Source organism: Pelodiscus sinensis, chromosome 9 (assembly GCF_049634645.1).
Source record: "Pelodiscus sinensis isolate JC-2024 chromosome 9, ASM4963464v1, whole genome shotgun sequence".
Taxonomy (NCBI): domain Eukaryota; kingdom Metazoa; phylum Chordata; order Testudines; family Trionychidae; genus Pelodiscus; species Pelodiscus sinensis.
Window position 1 is genome coordinate 25232534 of NC_134719.1, and position 24500 is coordinate 25257033.

The 24500-nt window shown below is 41.2% G+C and overlaps 1 protein-coding gene across 8 annotated transcripts in view; it reads right to left on the bottom strand.

Annotated features, from left to right (window-relative positions):
• Window positions 1–24500, bottom strand: part of USP33 (ubiquitin specific peptidase 33) — a 108390-nt gene that overhangs the window by 14503 nt on the left and 69387 nt on the right. For 6 of the 8 annotated variants that reach the window (XM_075936302.1, XM_075936303.1, XM_075936305.1 and 3 more), the window contains 11 exons: window positions 23603–23743; window positions 20252–20364; window positions 17085–17257; window positions 16894–16988; window positions 16207–16240; window positions 15306–15351; window positions 14251–14431; window positions 12249–12375; window positions 10606–10775; window positions 8817–8898; window positions 1574–1682 (listed from right to left, as the gene is read on the bottom strand). In XM_075936302.1, coding sequence (XP_075792417.1) covers window positions 1574–1682; window positions 8817–8898; window positions 10606–10775; window positions 12249–12375; window positions 14251–14431; window positions 15306–15351; window positions 16207–16240; window positions 16894–16988; window positions 17085–17257; window positions 20252–20364; window positions 23603–23743 — 1271 coding nt within the window. The remainder of the gene's footprint in view (window positions 1–1573; window positions 1683–8816; window positions 8899–10605; window positions 10776–12248; window positions 12376–14250; window positions 14432–15305; window positions 15352–16206; window positions 16241–16893; window positions 16989–17084; window positions 17258–20251; window positions 20365–23602; window positions 23744–24500) is intronic. The other 2 variants (XM_006129575.4, XR_012905932.1) reach the window with 2 other exon arrangements.

The following is a 24500-nucleotide window of genomic DNA, read 5'->3' on the forward strand; positions in this document are numbered from 1 at the left end:
GGGGCAGCAGGCACCAGGGGAGCTGATGGAGCAAGGGGAGGCGACATAGCAGCAGAAAGAAAAGTTAGAGGTTTATAAGATATTTATTAATAACCTGGGTGATATTTATTAATAACTTATTAGTAATTACTGTTCTTATTCTTATTAGGAATTTATGCCATTAAAAACGCACTTTTTGTGGGGGAGGGTGGCAAGTCCCTTTTTTGTCTGGCGAGTAGGGTTTTCCATAATTTGTCAACCTCTGGTCATAATTCAAAATGATCTGGACAGACTAGAGAAATGGTGTGAGGTAAGCAGGATTAAGTTCAATAAGGACAAATGCAAAGTACTCTGCTTAGGAAGGAACAATCCATTTTACATATTCAGAATGGGAAGTGACAGTCTAGGAAGGAGTAATGCAGAAAGGGATCGAGGGGGCATAGTGGACCACAAGTTAAATATGAGTCAACTGTGACGCTGTTGCAAAAAAAAAAAACCAAACATGATTCTGGGATGAATTAAGAGGAGTGTTGTGACCAAGACATGAGAAGTCATTCTTCTGCTCTACTCTGCGCTGATTAGGCCTCAGTTGGAATGTTGTGTCCAGTTCTGGGCACCACATTTTAAGAAAGATGTAGAGAAACTGGAAAAGTTCCAGAGAAGAGCAACAAGAATTATTAAAGGTCTAGAGAACATGACCTATAAAGGAAGACTGAAATAATTGGGCTTGTTTAGTTTAGAAAAGAAAAGACTGATAGGGAACATTATAGCAATTTTTAAATACAGGTTGAACCTCCCCGGTCTGGCACACTTGGGACCTGACCGGTCCCAGATGAGGGAATTTGCCAGACAAAGGGAGGTCTCCTGACACCTGCCCTTCAGCCCACTGCCCCTCCCTGCTGCTGGTTCCTTTGGTCCATCCAAGCTGCCTGCTGGCCAACCAAAGCTCCGGCTCCGTTACATGCCAGGAGGCACATGGCCAGCTGTGTTGCTTCTGCTGGGCTGCCGCAGCCACAGCCAGGTTTCTCCTCCCAGGCTGCTGCATTTGTAGCCCTAGTCCTGCTACCAGGTGCATATGTCCCCAGCTGTTCTTCTTCTGTTGGGCTTCAGAGGCCCAGCTCAGCCTCTCCCTCCCAGGCTACTGCGAGGCAGGCAACCCCAATCATGCTGCCACTGCCGTTCAGACAGCTGTGGACTTGCTGCCACCACCCAGGATATTAAGGCCCCTGGGTGGGACTAGGGCCCACACACCTATTCAGGGGCACCCATAGGGACAATACTTGAACTAATTGCTCATATAGTGCTGACTGTTTCCGCCTAAGTAGCACTAAAACCCAAAACAAAACAGCTAACACAATACATTTTTTCTTTATGCTATAGTTAGCACTTATGGAATTGCCATAGATACCACAGGAATATTTTGTTATTGCAAATGGCAGTAGGTGGTTCATATAAAATATCTGCTCTAGTGAAATATGAGTCACTCTATGAAAGAATTTGAGAATCCTGGTCAAAATACCACTTCTGAAGAATTACAAGTAAAAAGGATAAAAAGACAGGGAATAATCTGAGAATATCAATTACTAGTTTTTACCCGAATAAACATTTCCAATTCAGTCTTCCGTCTTTTTTCAATTTTCTCAGCCTCTATTTGGCAGGTATGACAAACATACAGGTGGTTAACAGCCGGTCCTCCCCCATACCTATAATCATAGTAAATTTCCTGATTAATTTCATGACAAATATTGCATATTTCTCCTCCACACTGCTAATACCCACAAGAATGTCAATACCAGATTCTGTTTCCTTTAATGACAAGCAACAAATACTCAACTGTATAGGGTCAATTTCTTTCTTTTATTGCTATTATCTTAGATAATTCATCTGTAAATTGGGGCAAGGGACATCTCCAAATTTCAATAGGTGTTGAGAGTTATGAAACACTCAGGGATTGGTCACTATGACACATGTAGACTACCATTTATTCTCTACAGTAATATTTACCATAATTGATGGTACTGGCATTTGATCTTTGAAAACAATTCTTTCAGATCTCATTTTGAATAGTTTCTTCTCCTAATGAGAGTTGGCCTATACTGAAGAACAGTAAGTTTTAAAAAAAGGATATTTAAAGAGAAAAATAATCTTTGTTGCTCAGATAATGACCACTACAAAACACACACACACAAACGACCTACCCCCAAAAGTCTTTATGGCTGTACCACAAAAAAGCTAGTAGCAGTTTATTCCCTCTAAATCCAACAGTTTTGAAGGAAGAAACAATATAATTAACAGAAAAAACTTTAAAAAAAATACTTTTGGACATTTCTCCCAGATGAGAATTCAGGCAGCAGTCAGTTATCAACACAATGTTTATTTGCATTCTTAAATGAACAATTTATCTGACAAGCACAGAGTCATTGTGACTGTATTATTTCACTTTTGCTTCTCAAAATTAATAATCACAAAACTAAAATAAACTATGGAGGTGAACTAATAAGACAAATATAACCCTTACACCCATGCCATGCCAGTTAAAAGTTATTTCAAGTTTTCAAACAAAATAGCAACAATGGTATATTTTTAAAATTCATCCACTCACTATATGGCTTAAAGCAGGGACAATCAATTGTTTTTTTGTCAGGGTCCAAATCTCTTGGTCAGATATAGCCACAGTTCAGACTTCAGAGAAAATAACCACCAAATAATAAAAAGTAAATAAAAAGATTTCAGAGTCTGTTCAAAAGTGTCTGGTGGACCACAGTCCACCTACTGACTATCCCACTTAAAGGAGTTATCATCCAAAAGAAAACGTCTCTTCACCTGGTAATTCAGATTCAAAATCCTAATGTAAGCATGTGCGATGTGCCACATTAAAATCTCCACTTCATATACATATGTCACCAAAACCACTTGCAAATATGTCGTCAAGTTATGTCTAAAAATAATATTGGAATGGGGATATTATTATTGGCACTCTCTACCATTGGTCAAGCTTAGATGTTTGAATCAATGTCCACTATTTTGTTCATAGAAGATTATTTCTCCATTTTTTTGTTTACCTTTTCTGCCAAATATTAGCACATAAGAAAGTTATAAGGCCAATGCTGATACCAAAATGCAGGACTTTCAGAACCATTATCTTGGAGACTTAGTGCAACACCGGCTTATAACTTTCTGACTAGAAAATCAGACATGTGACAAAGCCAAGACAGTTGGACTGCTTCTGATCAAATGCCCCATGTCTTGAAAGATAATCTTGAATATTTCCTTTAGCAGAAAAGTCAGTGGAAATGTATACTATAGATAGAGTATTTTAATGTGTTCCATTCCACTGTAAGTCATTGTTTATGGAAGACACACAACCATTTGGATAATCTAATCCTACTTGTAGGATCTGATTTACCTATAAAATAGGGTATTAAAATGGTTAACCAATTAAATGATAGCGTTTAAGCAGTTAACCAAGGTCCTATTGTTACTGTATCAGGCTGTCCCAAACTGAGCCAGGTGTCCACCTTGCCACCGTCTCCTCCCCCGGCATTATAGCATCATTGGGGGAAATCTCTCTCACTCTCGCCTACCCTACCTGATGTGATGTCATTCTGTCATCCCATAGGAAAATGTTTGTATATATAGCGAGAGAGATTCTACCAGCTCCGATTTGTCTCTCATCACTCAACCTATATAGATGTATTTAACTCAGTAAGTCTTAGTTCATGCACTAGTAGTACTTGAAAAAAAAAATCACATTTTATATTAAGGACTATATTCTCTGCCTGTATGTATTTTAGACTGAAGATTATACTGTTTACTTATTAAAAATAAAAGAGAAATGCACTCATTAAAAGGATTATTCCTTCTCAGTAAATTTAGATTTAAGAGGACACAATACGTACACTCTTTAGCACATGGGTCGGCAACTTTTCCAAACCAAAGAGCCAAACTACATCAAATTCAGAACAAGAGTTCAACAAAGAGCCGTATAAGAATGCCCATTTGTATGACTGAAAATATCCAACTTAATATTATTAATAATTGCCATAATGTCTAATAATAGCATAAATGAAACCTTGCACACTCGGACTTTATTTAAAGTGACTTCTGCTGCTGCATCTTTTTGCACAGTTCTCTAAAGTTTATATCATAACTCATCAAATCCAGCTTCATGCATGCATTCAGGCTGTCTTCTGTCAATCTTATGGCAGGGGGCTGGGGATGCAGGGGTGGAAGACTCTGGGATTTGGGTGTATGATGGACTTGGGACACAAAGTTGGGGTGTGTGGGGGTGCAGGAGTATTATGGCAGAGGGCTGGGGATGTGGGGCTGCAGGAGTCTGGGTTGTGATATATAAGGGGCTCAGGGCAGGGGGTTCTTGTGAATGATGGGTTCAGGATTGGTGGGAGTGTATGTAGGAGTGTTATGATGCTGCAGCCAGATGGGGTTGGGCCTCAACTGGGGGCTTGATGGACAGGCTTCATTTTTAAATAAAGTAAAATAGTATTACCAATACAGAAGTTTTCAACATTGTCTTTATGGCAGGAGTGGGAACCTTTTTTGGGTCAGGGGCCACTGATCAACAGAAAATCAGTCAGGGACCACACAAGTGAGAAGCAAAACAAACAAACAAAATTCCCCCAAAGCCTCCCAACCCTCCATCTGAAACACCTCACTCCTGTGGTGCTCCAGCCACATGGAGGGGAATGGAGGACTGAGGTTCAAGACTTCAGGCCAGATTTTCTCTTCTAGGGTTCCAGAGATAGTGGATTTTGTGGACCCCACCTAGGCTCTGGGGTGGGGCCAAAAATGAGGTGTTAAGTGACAGAGCTGCCAGTGAACGGGACAGGGCTGGGGATGCAAGATCTGGGCAGGAGGCAGCATGTAGATTGTAGTGAGGGTGCGAGGTCTGGGTACAAGGTAGGGTGCAGGAGTAGGCTGCAAGTACGGGTGTCTGGCTAAGGGAGGGCAGGAGCAAGAGACGGGGCAAAAATGGGCTGTGGGCAAGCTGTTTGGCCAGGGGGCAGGCTGTCTGGCTGGAGGCAGGGATATGTGAGGGGATGGGCGGCACTTGTTTTTGCACCATGTCACAGGCACTGTGTAACATGGCCTCCCGCTGCTCCCATTTCCTGGAAGGAAGCCTCCAGGAAGGATTCACAGGGGAAGCCTCCAGGAAGTGTGTCCCAGGGAAAGGAAAGGGGTACTGTAGTGTGCGGAGCCATTTTTGGCTCTGCTTGTTCTCCATATGTCAGATCCAGTGGGGAAGCTCAGGGCTTTCTCCCCCCATGTCCCGCTGCTGCAGGAAGCCAGTGCTGGTGTTTCAATCATATGGGGAGCCATAAGGCTGTAGTGCCAGCACGGGCTCCCTGCTACAGGGGAAGCTGGGGGCTGAGTTGGGGCTCCAGAGCCACATAGATTGCCGACCCCTGCTTTAGTGTGTTTTAAGTAAAGAGCTATCTCCCCAGCCCTATGGAGAGGATGAGAGAACAAATACCACATGACAAATGTTAAGCATGTTGCTTAATAGAGTTCTGGAAGGCATCTGAATACACAAATGAGTGCAGCATAAGAATAAAAGCTGGTCAGGAATTTTCTGCCAATAATTTCCTGAGAGAAAATTTTGATTTTGCAAAATATTGATTTATTTTGTTAGAAAAATCAAAATGAAATATTTTCATTTGGGAATGGTTCACCCAAAATTGAATATTTCATTTTTTCCATTTCAAGAAAACATTAAGCAGCAGTTTCCTATCATAGCACATTGTCTTACGAGATTTGTAATTCTAGCCCCACTTCTCACATATGGGCTAGGCTCACTGGAGGACTGTAATTCCCATAAGGTGACTGAGCTGCATAGTCATGGCTATTCCTTGACTCAGTGCATTATGAGAAATCTATGCTAGCCAGGGATGTGGCCCCGTAAGGGAGAGTGGGATATGGATATTCCCAACTACATCTCCCCTAAGGAAATGCACCACAATGAGAACATGCAGTTACAGTTACACGCAAGGCAGCAGCCAGCTCCCTGGGAGCTGGTGCATGTTGGAAGCCAGCTTTTAAGCTAACTCCCAACACGCACTGGTTGCAACTCTGTTCTGCTGCTTCTGTAACAGAGGCAGCAGTGCAGGGTGGCAGTTGGCTCACCACAAGCCTGAGTGAGAGCCACATGTAACCATTTAGGAAACTGATAAGCTCATGCAGTAACCAATAAGCGCATGTTTTTCAGTTATCTGTTTAAACAGCTACCCTCTTACATCCCTAGTTTAAAACAAAGGAAATATTTCTTCACACAACACGCAGTAACCTGCAGAAATTTTTGTCAGAGAACGTTGCGAAGGCCAAGATGATAACATGGTTAAAAAAATAATTAGATACATTAATGGAGGACATGTCTATTAATGACTACTAGCCAGGAATGGTGACCCTAGCTTCTGTTTGACAAAAGCTGAGAATCCACACCAGACAAGGGATGGCCTGTTAGTTTCATTCCCTCTGGGGCACCTTGCATTGGCCAGTGTCAGGAGACAAGATACTGGGCTAGATGGACATTTGGTCTGATTCTGTATGACTGTTCTTATGTTCTTAATGTTGACGTTACTTGAAACAAAGCATTTCAGCTCATCCCAACAAAGCATTCTGGTTTGAAAAAGTATAAAATGATTTGTTTTGGTCAAAATATTTTGACATTGTAAAAATGTGGTTCAAAATGTGGTTAAAGATGTAACCGTGTAACTACTAGGATTTTCAGTGGTTACACAGTTACATGCACTGCAAGCTCTGCAGTATAAAGTTTAAATAAGCTTTATGATCCAGAGCCTGCAGCGAAGCCTCCCTGGGAGCAGGACCAGCAGGGCCTGCTACCAGCCCTGCTCCGGGGCGGAGGTTCTGCTGCCAGCCCCGCTCCCGGGAAGCCAGTGTGTCACCTGTGGCTGTGCTGGTGGGCCCTGTGAGGCTGGAGCAGTCCCGCCTGGAGTAGGCAGGGAGCTGTTACAGCCCCTATGGTTAACTGGAAGTGGTAAGGCTTACTGGTTAGGGTTAACCTTTGACAATCCTTGTAGTTATACTGACATAAATATGGTTCTGGTCGGTACTGCTTATTTTGCTATTATAAACAGTCTTTACACTAGGGAGTGTGCTGGCGTAGACCTGACCTTAAGCCGCAATTTTAAATTAGTTTAAGTAGTGCCACTTATCTATAGACGAGTCCTCTGAAAGCACTGAAGGCAGTCCAGTCTGGCTTAATTCCACCTTAACATGGTTCCACAACAATCTGAATATTTTTAGTGAGGTTTCTGGTGGATGAAATTGAATTTCATTTGCAAGATGAATTTCAGTTTTCTTCAACTGAAGAAGCCTTTTAGGTTAGCATGGAAAGACTGTTCCACCTAACTGCAGAGCAAGGGCAGTCAATGGATACATTGTGGGCCAAATCTGGAGTGTCAGACACTTCTGAACAGATTCTAAAAATTTGTATTGTATTTATTTAATATCATTCTTGGGGGTTTTATTATTTTCACTGAGAGCTGGACCTTGACTATACCTTAACTACGAACTTTCGATCTTGACAAACAATAATTGACTACCCCTGCTGTAGAGAAAAAAAGCAGCAGGCACTCTCTGCCTAACCGGAAATGCTGACAAGACCCATGACTTAGAGTAAGGATAAGGCTTAGGTAGGGAATGTCTCAGAACATGATATTTTCAAAAGAACTTTGAAGTGTTTTTGCAAAGTAAGGTCCAATCTTCTACAGGCCATCATACTTTGGTCTAATTCTGGTTGTGAGACTTGGTTTTGGGGTGGTTTGTGGGCTGTGATGTACAGTAAGTCAGACTGGATGATCCTTTACAGCCTTAAACTTTATGACTGACTTTGAATGCCTGACTTTCTCCCCATATAGGAGAAAAAGTCAGGAATTCATGGTCAGATCACATTTTCTCCCTGACTCTCAATATGGAGATGACAAAGTGCTTCCCAGTCTCTCTGTAGGAACCCCAGATAATTACTCAAGGAGGAAATACTTCCTCTGCTGGGAGGAGAATGGCAAGTACAGAAATGAGTGTCTATTAGGGTGGGAGGCACTAAGAAAGGAGGCCTTGGGAGGCAATGGCAAGTTCTGGTGTGCAGAGAAGAAAGAGATGTTGCTTGTATGGATTAAGGGGATGAAAAGACAAACTACATAGAAAAGTGAGAAGCAGATATATGGTGGGGATGTAGGAATACGTTTCCCTTTTTTGCTTGGGGCTATCTACACATCATTATATCCCTTTTCTGCTCGGATACCTGATTTAAAAGATAGAAATTCTTGGAATGTACAACAGAGTCCTCAGTGAACTCAATGGGACTCTAACGCAATTTTGTTGTTTTAAAAAGAACTGGGCTTTACAAGGGTCACTCCTTCAGGAAGTAATCAAATTCAACCTATTAAGAGGAGTACAGCGTATGTACAAAGAAACCTCAGTTACTTTTAAGTAATTCTAGCAGCTGACTGAGGCAAAAACAACAAAACCGAGGGACCAAAAAGCTAGTTCTTTCTATAGCTAAGAAGCTGTGATACAGGCATTTCCTTCAAAATACCTCTTGCAAAGTATGTTTTTCCTGTCATGATTTGTTATTCTGTAGACTAATATACATGGCATTTATTGGTATAATACCCCCATTACCTGCAACATCATTTACTCGAGTTGTCTTATACAAGCTAATTTCCTAAATCTGCTTCTTGTACTCCCTTCTTTCAACTTTGTATCTGGAATTCCATTTTTACACTAACCCCAAGATTTATGAACTCAAGACTTAGCACAAATGCTAGTTCTTAAACCACAGAACAGAACAAGTCAGTTACCTGCTATATAGGGTATCCCATATGTTCTGAGGTAGCATTACAACCAAGTCTTCTACGAAACCAGCCTTATGTGGAAGAACACCTATAAAAGAAGAAAAAGATCTTGCTGTTTTGTTCTTTTTTTCCCCCTGGCTATTATACACAGAGTTCAGGAAAAAGATGACTAATGTTTTAAAAGTTTCTTTAAAATCATGAACTATCTCTTGACCACTTCAAATTAAAACATAAGATATAATATAGTAAATGTGACTTTAAATGACCCATCAAGCTACCAAGTCAAGAGCAGTTTCTCACAAGAGGCCTACTCTTGATAAGAATCACTTAAAACTTTTACTGGAGAATCTGAAGGGAATCACATTAAAGATTTAATTCAGACATATTTGAAAGCTGAAATGGATTGACTGTAAAGGCTTATGTTAAGAATAGTAGTTCCAAAATGTTCTTTAAAATGCAGGATTAAATTTTCATTTAAAATTGTTACTAAGAGCTTCTGCATTACTCAGATAAAAGCCACTGATTGTGTCTTGTCTTAAACTCAATTCCACTTATTACTCATTAAAGCTCATTAGTTATCTTCAGACTTTCCAGATAGTATCAGAAGTCCAAAAAGAGGCTTAAGGATTATGAACAATGAAGTCTCATTTGCAGTTGCTCCTACTTGTTGTGTCAGCACTATATACTAAAAATAGCTACTGTACATAAACAGCATCTTAGCCTCTCTGTGTGGGGAAAACTGATGTTCTGCCATGCATGTGTAAAACAGCAGCATGCCACCTGTTCTGAAAAGAGAAGCCAAACTTTCATAGAAGACCCCTGTCCTGGAAACTGACTGGTGAAACACCAGGGATACCAGCTGTTGCTAGTTAAACCCAACACAACAGAAAGTTGTCCATGCAACCAGGTTCAACCTACTTAGGGCTGCTTTCCCAGCAATACCTGTTCCTACTGCCTGCTGCTGATAACCTGACCTTGCCTGCTCTCTTACACCTGACCCTCATTCCAGGAGTCAGACCACCAATGTCCCAGGCATGACAGTGACATCTGAGCAATGAGAAGGAGGTCTTATAGATCCATTCCATTCTAATAGGCTCAAGTTCTCCTGCTGCAAATGTACACCTCCAAATGGCCACTTTCTCTTTTGCACAGTTACTTGGGAGAGGGTGTTAAGATACTGCATGGTGGTTGCTTACAGAGTTAGGTGTTCAAATAAGGGTGATGTCACACAACACAGCGCTTGTTAATGTCTGGCAGAGGAAACACAATTTTAAAAACTTGTATACAAAATATGCAAGAAAGTGTCCTTAATCATTATAGTTTTCATGTTTGAAATGCTAGTGTGTCTTATCACTTCCAGGCTTCTGAGCACGTTATCCTCAGAAGGCAGTTCCAACAATGGTTTGGGCTACAAGGTGTTGGTCCAAATATTTCTTAGGGGAGAGTAACTATGTAATCAAAGGTATAAAACAATGTCAAATAGAAATGTTTTGAAAACATGCAAACAATATTAGGGTCCTATAGAAAAAACACACACATTAAAGAAAAAATATTATATATAGTTAGATTTGGACAGTTACACACTGATCAGATCTTGACTTAAAATACTTAAAGTAGGTCCCTAATAAAAAATGACAAGATAATAAATAACTTCGGTTTCTGACTAACTGATAAGAGTAAAGAATAAGAAACTGATTACATACAAGTTCCTGTATTAAAAAATCTTGCTGTCTAATAAAATAAGATTTCATTCATTCTGTTTTACTGGTACATTATAAAAGATTGGCAGTCTCACCTCCATGCACACAGAGGAAATCATTATTTGAAATAGGCCCTGGCTCAGCAAAAGTCTTGAATTTATTCAGCCACTGTCGAGAAATATAGAATTGAAGGAGACTTGGTTCCATCATAGTCAACAGACTTGATACCCTTTGCCTCTCTCTTTGTGCTTCTTCGTTGCTCTTCCTATTATGTATGAATTTAAAAAAATCATTAAGCACAGGATGGATCCTTATATGTGGCGCTGATTTAATCTGAATATTGGTTTGGAAACCAGCTTTTTCCTTCACTGAATATCTGGGTTATTACATTTAATACACCTAAAACCCAATTCAAATATCACATTACTATATCATTAAATAATGTTAATTCATATTAAAACAACCAATCCAGTAGAAAAGATGCTCATTTAAATAAACAAGGATTTTAATATGTACTACCAAAATAGAAATATTCCACATGCTTGAGTTTGTATTCTAATTCCGAAGTGTTTATTCTCAACAAGTGCAGTATTCTTACTGACAATATAGTCTATTCCTAAACGGATCACAGAAGCAGTCATTCTGGGTCAGAGCAATGACCCTCTCTTGGCCAGTAGCCTGCATCTAGTGCTTCTGGCAAAGACAAAAATATTGTAAGAATGTATCTACTCATCACTTACTTCTGCTAGAGTTAGTATTCAGCTTTCAGTAGCAAACACACATCCTTTGTTAATTAAAACTAAATGTCAGTATAAAGAATGTAATGTTTAAAATAGAATAGTTTAATAGCTGTAAAACAGTTAAAAGGTAAGAGTCTAATTTCTTGTACCGTTCCAAGTACAGAAGTGATAAAGACTGAGCAAGTCGCTCTTTACACTGTACACTGTCTAAGTTTCAGCAAAATAAAGACACAGTAAAACCCCTGTTGTTCCAGTTCCCAGCTATTAAAGAGTTTCCTGAACTCCCTTTATAGCTCTAACAATCTCAGTCTGTCTGTGTACAGAATCCTCCCTGAATGCATCCTCCTCCGAATAAAAATGAGGTAATCTTAGTTGCCAGTTCTAAAAGACTATTCAAGTTGTAGTAATCTTGCTGAGTTTTCACTGTCTTCAATATGCACATTGTTCTGATCCACCCCTGTGGCTTAATTCTGAAATTTTATAAGCATTTAAACATTTGAGCCATTTCACTTTGTAACTATTACATCAAAAATAAACTGGTGGCAAAGTATTTTCACTAAATCAAAGCAAAACATCTCCACAGTGGCATCTAGTGCTCCTCAATACCCTATTAGAACACATCCAGAAGCCTTCTCACTATGGTAACTCTGCTGCATTATTGCCCTCTTCAGAAGAGTGCAACCTCCTTTTTTTACTTATTCTGAAACTGTTATGCATTTTCTGAGGGCTATTATAAAACAAAAGCATTTCTCCAGCCTAGCTGATTTTGTGGTGATATATACATGACATTAGTTCTGTGTATACTACAGGGTCTCTCCAATAGATGGACATCTGTCTTACTCAACCTCCCTTCTCCATTTCCAAGTATCTCTCAAACTTTATTTAGCAACCTAATTTTAAAAACTGGATGCCAAATGGCCAACTTACAACTGATTCATTTAATTGAGCAAGATTTATACTGATGCTAACTTTACTCCTCCTTTTATTCACTGTCTTACCTGTAGAAGAGAACATAAGCTTCTGCATTCTGTACAGTGGATTCTGGTACTTCTGTGACACTCTGATCATCAAATTCATACCAAAGATTATTTAAATTGTTTCGGCAATAAGCTATATAATGTCCACCTAGAACCAGAAGGTATTAGAAACTGTACTGTGAAACATGCAGCTATGAACAACTAAGTAACAGATCAAGAATACAAAAAATTTGAAGTCTTTTCACCACATTTAATGATATTAACGAAAGGGACTTTTATTGTACAAATCTGGCTTAAGTTCCTTATAACTCTAAGATCAGCTTTTTGTTTCATTCACACCAGCTAAAGGGAAAAGGCAGACATGGTTATATTCTTTCAATATATGCTCTGTTCCCCAAGGGTGCATCCAGACTTCACTTACATCCACACTTCTATTGCGTTCTTTCGAAAGAAAATGGAAAGAACAGAGGGGTTTTTCTGACATTGGTAAACCTTTTAGTTTTCTTTCAAAAGTTTACAATTGAACACTAATATAGCATTGAAACTTTACTATGCAGAAGAAAAATACAGCTTTTCCCCTTTTTTCTTTTAGTAGTGTAGCACGATGAAAGCTTGGTCCCTTTGATTTGTGCCCTGCTTCCTTCTCAAGTCAGTCAGGTTGATACAAACCAGTGCTCTTTACGTACAGCTGTTTCCCACCACTACCTTACTATCTCCATACAGGTTTATGCCAAACTTCACCAGCAGCAGGGCAGAGTCTCTCAGCCCTCTCTATGCCCTGTCTTTCTCTTCCCTCCTCCTCCTTCCTGGCTTCCTTTCTCTCAGCATTCTAGCCCTTGGCTCATTAGGATGGCAGCCGTTTCCCATTGCCAGGCAGACACAGAGCTGTTCAGTCAGCCCCATGGGTGCTGAAATGGCAGGGACTAATTAACTCAGCACTCTGTCACTAGTTTCTGTTATCCTGTATTATAGCTGCTTTTTATTTTCTCTGCTACTGTGTGATTTTGTACTTCTGTATCCAAAGGTGTCTGGTTGACTAGTGAGTTGGTAACTGGTGTTCATAACTCAGTTCTACTGCCCCTCTTCCCATGTCATGTTGCCAGAGTTTATAAGAGAGGCACTGGAACTCTTTTAGCCAAACAAGGAAGAACTACAGGTTGAACTTCTGTAAACTGGGACACTTTGGTCCAGCAACACCCGTGGCCTAGCAGGACAATCTATGTTCCTGGACCAGAGAGCCTCGGCAGCCCAGCAGCAGGGAGGGCCAACAGCTGGGAACCCTGCTAAGGCCAGGAGCCCTGCTGTGGTGGTGGCAACAGGGCCAGCAGCCCTTGCAAACCGAAGGGCAGGAGGGTTGGCATTGACTTCCCCTGTTCCAGCAAACTCACTTATTTGTGACTGACCAGGTCCTTAGGGTGCCAGACCTGGGAGGTCCAACCTGTACTGGGAGAATATTAATCATAAGGGAACTTGCAGTGCACTTCCCCCCTTTGACAATGACTTTGAAGATCAGCTAATTCTCTAGAAATGCCACAAAGTCCATCTTTTATTCACAGACCTTTGTGGAGAAAGGGGCTTATTTTATTATTTCCATTGTATTTGCTTGTCATGTTGCTAGGTGGGATGAGCAGTCCTTTACATTATATCATTAATTGTAATGTGTATTTGAATTTATGTACCAGGCAGGACAGGATGGTTAACTAGAGAGGTTTTGTAAGGTCACAGGATTGGTTGATTTATTTCTCTAAAAACTGTATAAGACTCCTAAATAACATTCCAAAATGTACGTCAAAACTCACTTAAAAAAAACAACTAAACAGAACATGTACTAGCCTTTTGCTAGAATCAACAGTAAGACTAGTCAATTTTGGAATTAATATTACCCCCACCATTGTTTATTTTTATCTTACAGACCAATAAATCTAAATGGAACCATTAATCCTACATCTATTTCCATAAAGCAAAGTGTGCCATGAACATCTGTCACCACGTTTGCAGTCTGAAACAACAAGCATATACTTACTGCTGGCAGTTCCATGGTGGCAGATGACAGACAAGAGATCATATGTCACAATCTGTGCTGGACTGTCCTTAGCAACAAAAGGCTGAAGATCAAGTCCTTCCAGAGGAAAGGATACATGGGTACCAATTTTTGTGGAAAACATGAGCTCATGTCTGAATCTTTTGAGATGAATGCACAATATCTGTAACAAGGATTAACATAATTTATTAAAAACTAATTGACGTGTACTTTTCTATTAAGCAACTATAGATAGAGGCCCTATTGCCATCCTCCCCAACTCTGTTAAAATCGTAAGGATTCCTATGGGCCCTAGTACAAGCAACTGGAATCAATTTATTCTGCAGCAGGAGACAGGACTCCTCCACATTTATTTTAAATTAGTTATATTTGTGGATCCCAAATATGTTTTCAGGATTTCCCCAAAGATTAATCTTCATGAGCCTTCATGGGCAAAACCCACTTCCTCAAATGGGAGTGTTTTTTTCCCATGAAAGCTCATGATGCTATGATTGATAGATAGATAAGGTAGATAGGTAAATAGTTTTTGTTAGTCTCTAAGGAGCTACAAGATTACTTGTTGCTTCAATGAAGGGCAATGCTCTTTCTCTACTGAATTTAACTACTTGTACAAGGCTGTCACCAGGCAAATTCCTTCCTGATTGTTGCAGACATCAGCTGATGCTCTGAAGTACAAGATTTAATTACCTTTACCATGCTACAAATATAACAGGTCAGAAACATTTCCAACTCAATTGCAGTATTTAACTCTATGCCCTCCAGCAGAAATGAATTCCACAGGCTGGCTACAGAACTGTAGGAAAAATATTCTAACTTCACCTTTCATTTTATCTCTTGTTCACTTTCTTGTAAAGTACTTGACAAAATGTGATTGGACATGATCAGGTTTCTTAGGAATGCATAGGAATGTTAACATGTTGCTAAATTTTAATTTTTTTAACATTCAATATCCAATCTACTTTCTATGCAACTCATGTGACCTTGTCACATTCCCAACCAGGCAGAAGAAATATTTTGAACGTGTGTGATTACAATACCTCAGGAAATTTTTGCACTTTGCAGAACTTCACTCCGTTTCTTAGTCTAAGCAATGAAGAAAAAATATTATTTAGTTTTATAAGTGTTTCACCTCCTGCGACAACTCAGGAAAAACAAGTCTTAGAGTTATGCATTACATTAATTAACCTGAAATATTTCTGGAATGCAGACTAGAGTTACTTAGCTAAAGTGGTATGAATAATGAAATCATGAAGCAAAGTGAATCTGTTCTACTGAATAATTCAAAGCAGTAACTATGTATGTGTCTATAAGTTCTATTTAGCCAATGGCTTTTCTTAACATGGAACAAATTATGAAATACAGCTTTTGCTAAGTAAGTTTATTCTTGAAGAAAAATCAGCTACAGCAAAGTATCTATGAGTAATTATACTGGAGTGCTAATATGCACTCCATTTCCACCGAAGGCTATGAACATTTTGGAAGAGTCTCTGTAGTTTACTGTTCCCGTACTATATTCAAATTATATTCTGATGCTTGTACAAGACAACAGTGTTACTGTGTAACTGCTATAGTCAGACAATGTTACATTACATTATTTTGATAATAATTTAGACTGCATTACAATTAAGGACTTATAGTAATACAAAGAATTGGTATATCTAGATGAAGTATTTCTTTATAATTGCAATATGGTTGACTCAACCATAAAACACTTCCTGCCAGATGCACCTTCATTGCTATTAGACTTTTGACAGGTATTGGACAAGCTTATATAACAAAAAACTACTAATTAAAAATACCAAAAATACAGGAGCCTCATCCATGAAAGTCACTGTGTGATGCATTTATTTCAACACACATAAAACTTCGGTAGCAACAGTTAATGTGCTGATCAAGACTGAAGTTTACAAAGCAAAAGTAAGGTAAAACATTACTTACTTTTTACACTTTTCACAACTGTACATATTATCACCTGTAGATATTATGGGGAGAAAACAGCCATTATTCCCTAAACACAAGAATATATTCTTCAAGCTATCAGCTATATTTTATTAATTATAACTGTGATTTACAATAGCTATTAATTATAATTTCTATTGCTTTGTGTCACCAACTTCAGGGATAACTTAATGTTTCAGTCAATGAAGATTTTGGATTGCTCTAAAGAAAATGTTAGTATTTCACTGAGCAAAATGTACAATAGGGTTTTCTTAGGTTTTATGTTTCCAAACATTAAATAACCCAACAAAACCCAGAATATGTATGTAATAATTTTAAAATAAAAGGGAAGAAGTATATGTTTTAAAGGCAAGAGAAGGAGCAAATTCCCAAATTTAGGTAGTGCAATAATTTCAGAATGAAGAAGGAAAGGAAAAGTACTCATTTGAAATTGATGATTTATTTCATTAAGAGAAATTCAGTCATTGTCTATTTCCAAGAAAGGTTATGTGGAAAACTCTTGCTTCAAAATCAGTTTCACTAGTGATTTATTTAAAAAAAAGTTGATCCAATGACAAGGAATATTTTGTATGCTTTGGTTCAATTATAAAACACAAAAGTACACCACCTCATCTATTTATCTCATTTTAAAGAGGCAAATTAGATGTAATTTAAATACTGGCTTACCTTTAAGTTCATCTCTGGCGAAAAAGGCAGCAAGACAATCTTGTAAGGTTACTACTGGACCCCAAAACCAGCTAGGAACACATGAGATAACAAACCTGAAACATCATTGACAGAAAACACAACAAATGTTCTGCTGGTATAGCAGAAACTGCAGTTTTAAAAACTAAGCACTATAAAAGAGAATCACTTACCTTTTAAAATACTCCACAAAAAATGCTATCCATCCTTGGGGAGCATATGCTTCGCCACATGAACCTGTCTTGATTAGAGAAGTCTGATGACTTGAAGAATGCAGTTTGGCAAGATCTTCCTTACCTGGAATAGGCAACGACAGATCCTGAAAGGTCTCCAGGGTAACAGACACCTATGCAAAAAATAAAATAGGGAGAAAAATTAGGATTTTGTTAAAAGAACAAAAGATTTGGTGTTTTATACCTAAAATTCCACTAGATGGCTATTTCTCATTTATCAGTTAGAACAAGATTTACCCGGTGTTGCTCAGTCCTTAATTTTTGTTTTTCACTTAAATCGTTGCACTGGGGTGGGGTTGGGAATGAGGGGTTCAGTGTGCATGCTTCTCCAGGGAGAAAAGACTACCACAACACACTCTCACTGCAGCAGCTTGGGGCCAGGTGAGAAGCACTTCTCTATGGCTGCTGCAGCTCCAGTGGGCACATGCAGGAGAGAGATGCATGTCTCTTAGCTGGGGCAGGTTCAGGTTTGTCTGCTCCCTGCACTCCCTAACCAGACTGAGGAATAGAGCAAACTATTCACTTTCCCCTTGCTACCTGAAGAAGGGAAACAGCCAGCTATATTCCTGTATGAGTGGAGAGGGGGCTCCTTAAAAGGCACCTGAGGAATGGGAGGTTCGGGATTGAGGCAGTCCCAAATGGAGGGAGTGGAGGGTGTCCCCAGCCAACCCCTTTCACCTGCCTGATTATTCGGCCTCTTTTCTGTATAGTTTTATGAAAAGCAATCCCGTTCCAGGCACATCCTATTTTCCTGGCACAACCAAACCCTTACACTGCTTTAAGTTATGATAAGAGAAAGCTGTATATCAATTTTGGTGGCCCTAGCTCTTACAGTTTAAGAGTTCTTGAACAGACAGACAGACAGACATGCTCACCCACAGACAAACTCTCTCAAATATATAGTAGAAGAGACATGGATGTGGGTCAAACAGTGTTCCCTCTAAGTTGAGTGCTTGAGTGGCCACTTAGGAGAGATTCAAATGCCACCCAGCTCATTAGCAAAGCACCCACAGCTGGCAACACGTGTTTCTACTGGTGGTGCACATGTGCATATACCTCAAAAGGCAGACCAGGACTTCAAACTACTTTGAAAAAATCTAATTTTAAATGCCTTTAATGAGATCTGAATTTTCTCAGATCTCACTTGCACGATGAGGCTGCTGAAACAGTATGCCTATCTTTTTGCGTATTCCAAATAATTACAAATAATTAGGCCTAGTCTACACTATATCCTGTCCTCCCATCAATCTAACACAGGCAACTTCAGTTACACAAACAGCATAACTGAAGTCGACACACTTAGACCTGCAATGTCTTCCATGGCAGTAAGTCCGGTGGCTGATGTTCTCCCATCAACTCTGCCTACTCTTCTTGTCATGGTTGATTACTGGAGTCAATTGGACAGTGCTGAGAGGTTGATTTATTCCGTATAAGACAACACAATAAATCAACTACTGGTGGATTGATTGCTGCAGCAACCATCCACCATAGAGTGGAGATGAGCCCTTAATGACTTGCCTTTTCTAATCCAATGTAGTCGTTGGACTATTTTATATTATATTACAGTTTTCCTTTAAAAAGTTGTGCGTGTTAGAAAGAGAAAGTTAATCACCTTGTGCAGTATCTGAGGTTCTTCGAGAAATGTCCTTCTATGGGGACAAATTGTAGTTGGCTAGGAAAGCAGCATAGTTGGCTATGTGGAATTGCAGGGTGAAGAAGGTATAAACTTTGCAGCCCAGGAGGTTGAGACATTTGGAGTCCTGTGGAGCTGATCTGTGCCGAGGGTGTTTAACCCTGTGATTTGCAGCCTTAACTACCAGGGAGTTGGGTTTAGGGTGGGAGAATAGGAAGTACATGCCCTTCGCCAGGACATAGTATTTTCTGTGAGAAGACAATTGAGAAGGAACTGAAGGGATCAGGACATGCAGCCAAACAGATTTGCAAGACACCTACTACGCATGTACATTCCTACCAGGCACTGCTAACAAAGATCTCTGATCAAAGATGCCAAGACACACTGTCACCTAGAGTGGAGCACCCACAGGGGCAACACTCAAAGAAGAACTCAGGGTAACCAGGGCTGGATTTTCTTCTAAATGAAGTTGGAGACATAAAAGATTCCTCCTTCATATCGGGTTCCATTCTTCTTCCGTAAACTGCTTTTCATGAATAAAGGATGTATGTTGGGGAAGGAGAAATCCTTTATTCTTATTTTAAAAGAGAGGAACTGAAAAGATGCACTTTGGAGCTTAAAGTATAAATAACTGAAGGAGCATTTCCGAGTGATATTAATAATCTGTGACTGACAGCACATAGATATTAGAGTCATTGGTTAGCTATAATACCACAGAAAAGGAATAGTGATAGAAATGTAGCCGTGTTAGTCTGGTGTAGCTGAAACAAAATACAGGACTATGTAGCACTTTAAAGACTAACAAGATGGTTTCTTAGATGATGAGCTTTCGTGGGCCAGACCCACTTCCTCAGATCAAATAGTGGAAGAAAATAGTCACAACCATATATACCTATTTTCTTCTACTATTTGATCTGAGGAAGTGGGTCTGGCCCACGAAAGCTCATCATCTAAGAAACCATCTTGTTAGTCTTTAAAGTGCTACATAGTCCTGTATTTTGTTACAGAAAAGGAACTGTGACTTTCACCTGCACATACATCTCACTGTGTGTCTAAGCAAAGTAACAGAATTGTTTAGCAAGTCTCAACAATAGTGGGAACCTCCTAAATGGTGGGAGGTAAGAGGAAGAAAAGGAAAACTTAGTTGCACTTAGTAAAAAAACAAACATCCACCATTTTAGAGTTTCAATTCAGCTTATATTTTTTCTAGCTGAAAATGAGAAGCAAGAGTCTTCATTAAAGAAGGGTCGCCACTGTCATTATTATAAACTGAGAAATTAAATTCAAGAGACGTAACTGCTGCAGAGCTCAGAAGAGGGACAATAGCTTTGCTAGAATGCCCAGGGAGTTCGCAACAAGAAAAATCCCAAAAGAAAGATTACACACACAAAAGTAAAATGACTGAAATTAACTATGTATGTTTTAATATAAAAATGAACATTAAATGCAAATCAGAATATCTCTTTAAACTCACCCGATCACAAGTCAGGCACTGCACTGAGCTTACGATGGTCCCATCAAATATGTCAGATATGACACTCTTGTATTTCTTGTGTTTCTTCTTTTTTGGAGAAGATACAGTTGGAACTTACATAAAAAGGCAAAAATAAAAATAGAGGGTTCAAAGTTCAGCACTTGACCTTTGATTCTTCTTTTCCTGAATCCATTTTTAACATGATATGATTAAATGACTGTGCACCACCTCTTCAGAATTGAGATAAAGGAATTAATTCTCTTTCCCTTATCTCATCTCTTATGGAACCAGACAGACAAATTATTGACAGCTATGGCTGAGTTAATATATCTCCTATGCTCACGTGTTCCTACAGGTTACTAGAGTGAAGGTGGACAAATATGCTTGATCTTTTTTTCTTTCCTAGTGAAATTTCCAAGGCTAGCATTCAAGTTAAATAAAAATCAAGACTATCAAATAGAGAAAATTTAGAATCCTTGGCCTAGAACTCTCAGATAAAGGCCAATTTTAAACACATTCTCAGAGTATAAAATGGGTACATCTGAGATCATATGCTAAACTCATTTGATCCTAACAGTTTTGTAGGGAGTCTTCAACACAACTTAGTTCAAGGAAACCAAATAATACAGACTCAAAATACTAAGCCAATGATTATGCTGGGACCAACTGGGGTGAGTTTAAGACACAGATACAGAATTTAAAAAACAGACTGACCAAAAAAAGAAAACCTGTCCCCTGATGAGACCATCTAAGTCAGGGGTGGGTAATAATTTTTTGCCGGGGGCCAGTTCGAAAATTTTTGAAGTGGCTTCGGGCCACACAGAAAGGGGCAGGGCATCAAGCAGAAGGGGGGGCGATGTTTCCAGGTTCCCATCCCCAAGCAATGATTGGTCTGGGGGTAAGGGAGTGCCTTTGTCCCCACCCCAAGTTCTCCAAAGTGCCCATGCCCCTGGTGTGGGAGGAGACTTCCTTCACTCCCCTGCCCCCAGGCCAATTAGGGCCTGGAGGCAGAGGAGCGTGCGAATCCTTCTCCGCCCTGCCCCTGCCCTGCGAGCAGCGCTTCATAGTGCCACGTGCTCACCAGAAAAGCACAGGGAAGCCGGGGGCCAAGGGAAGCCGGAGGAGAGCAGGGGCCGTTGGAGGGGGAGGGTGCAAGAGCGGCTTCACAAGCTGCACTTTTGGGGGGCAAGAACCGTGGGTTGGCCACAGCTGGTGTTGAGGGAGGCATCACATAGCCAGCTTCCAGGTCTCTGCTGGTCACATGGGCCAGAGCAGAATGCACTCCGCTCCCACTCCAGCCTGGCGCCCCCCCCAGCATGGTGCCCGGCAAGTGCCCCTTCCTGCCCCCTTTTGCTACGACTCTGCCACGCTCCTTAATCCCCCGCCCCTGCCAGATGTGGCAGGGGAAAATTGTCCCCTTCCGTCTGAGGGAAACAGGAAGTACCGGACATTGCACATGTCTGGTATTTTCTGAGGTTTTTTTCACAGACGGAGCCTGCAAATACCAGACTGCCCAGGTGAATACCGGACACCTGGCAACCCTAGTTGAGACCGCCATCAACTTCTTAATGCTTTGAGTAGCCTATCTCAGGGTCCTTGGGACTAAAGCTGTGACAGACAGTGGGACAGAACATGTTAGAATGGGACTTCAGATCACTTCTCTGCCAAGCTATTCATAGGTTCTTCCAGATGAAAGAAAGGGACAGGTAGCTTGAGGAGTAGAGTAAGAAAGAGCTGCTCCTGTTGAAAAAGACTTCCATTTTGATGTCAATGCCATAAAAGGACCTGTAAGGAGTCTAGGCCAGCAATATGGCCTCCTTCTGACCCAGAAGAGGAAGGGCCCTCTAAGAACACTTGGAGCCCAGCCTCACCCAGCTTCGCCCACAGGAAGGCGGGACTCAGGGTATAAAAGCTCAGTGCTCAATTGGAGCCCAGTGGCTGAACAGACCAGATACTTGCTCCCTGCTCCCGCAGCGAAGGGCCCAGCCAGACTGTGCCCGATGGGAGAACTGGGTTGGGCCTCCAGTACCCCTGCCAGCCCCCGGAGGCCGCTGCCATGGCCTGAACACCCGCTGAGGCCTCCAGAACCCTCACCAGGACCCAATGACTGAACCGGACCACCTGGGCCCTGCTGGAGCCAGAGCCAGAACCGATGGACATACTGCCAGTGCCTCCATCCTCAGCTGACTCTGAAGAGCAACATGTGAGCCAGGCAGGCCCCCAAGTAGTCCAGGGACTGCCGATCCCGGGGCGACTGATGAGATGGAAGTCAGGTGGGCAGCACATTGCCACTTGGATCCCTGCTGACCCACAAACCTGGTCAGCATGCTGTAGTCCAGATCCCCAGCGACCCAGTGGCCACCATCTGCCACTGTCACTTCCCCCTCTGCACTTGTCGGCTCTCTGCCCAGCTGGGACTTGGCCAGAAACTTAAACTGTTACTGACCCCCCCCTAGTAAACATTTGTCTTTCTGCCCTGCCCTGACCCAGGGCTGGGCCTTATAAACTGCTTAGTTATAGACTGTGACATTGCAATTGCCCTTGAACGGACAATAGTGTGAGTCAGCACTGCCTCCCGCTGTCATAGACCCTCTACAGAGAGACATATAGTCAGGGAATGAAGTAGGAGAATTACTGTGGTGAAAGAAGAAACTGCTATAAAAACATATCCCTTGTGCTGGGAGACAGCAGTAACAGAGAAGGAGCACTGTCAGAGCTAACCGTGCAGGCAGTGAGAGGCTAGCCCTTTCAGGTACTGACCAATTACAAATGAGTAGACTGTAGAATGCAAGCAGCATAAACAGACTCTTGACTATTCTGTGTTTGTAACAGGAATAACGACTGTTCTAATGGCTGAACTCGCCTATAGCAGTAGGGACAGGCATGAGTTCTTTTACCCTGGGAGACTCAACTGAAGCCTTTGTCCCTGAAAGAAGCCTAACGCTTGAATACCCAATAGGCTCCTTCCCAAACTCTTCTCTGAAGACAATACCTTTTTTTGTTCTATGAGCATTCTTCCCTCTACCTCAATTTTTCCAACCAGGTTCTATAAAGAGATCAAGAAAAATATTGTTCCAGGCTTCAAGAGCAAGGAGACAAACAACTGAAGGGGCAGGAAAGGCTACAGATACACAATTATCTATAGTGACTGGTAATGATACACTATTCTTCAATAGAGTGAAAAGAGACAGCACTGTAGAAAACATGGGAATAAGTTCTATACCCCATTAACAGTTTTAAAGCTCTAAGTAGAGGCCTGGAAGGATATCTAGAATCAACATTAAATTTAAAAACAAACCTAATGGCACCCTTATAAATAATGCAATGCAAGGAGAAAAAAGTAGTATATACCTTTTTTGTGTGCAGTTGCCAATCCAGACCATAATGAAGCTGATTTTGGAGGAGTGGTTGATAAATGTGCATTCACTCCTTCATTGGAGGGAGGGCTTTGTGGTGCGGACAGATCGGTCATATGGACATCATTGATGTAATCTGCAACAGAAATCTGTATTACTTCCCAACTAAATTTTCCCAGTGGTAACATTTTGCTCCAGATTGAACTGCAAAATAGTCAGATAACTTATATTTTAGCAGCACACCAGTAGGTTACTGATTAAATGTTTGCATGTAAGAAAATTCGTTCTAATTAGGGATGTCAATATGTAGATGACTGTACGATTACCCAATAAGCCTGAGTTAATCTTGTCCACTACATGAACTCCCCACCCTTGCTGCCTCTCTCACTGTGGGGGAGCCAGTGCCTGTGAGGAGCTGGCTTAAAAGCTGGCAATCCACAAGCATCGGATTCACCTGCCCCACTCCCCGCACTGCTGCCTCTGAATCAGCATAGAGGGTGGGGGAGGCAGGTAGAGGGCCAATGCACACAGGGATTCAGCTTTCAAGCAGGATCTCCACACATGCCACCTCCACAGACCCACCTGGCTCCACTCTTTCTGACTCCTACAGAGGCAGTGGGAGGAGAGGGCAGGCAGAAGCCAGTTCCCCCCAGCACCAGCTCCGCGTGAGAGAGGAAGGCTGCCACGAAGTAGCATCTGTCCACGACAGACTGGATTCACTAAGGACAGTGAGGGGTCTGAGCTGCCCACGGACAGAGGTTGCTTCAGCAACCCAAGGAGCAGCCTCTGTCCGTGGGAAGCTCAGACCCCCCCCCCCTTCCAGACAGGGTCTGCTGCCACCCCGCCTTCTGTATCAGAGGCAGCAGCACAGGTGGCAGGTGGGAGCTGGTCTG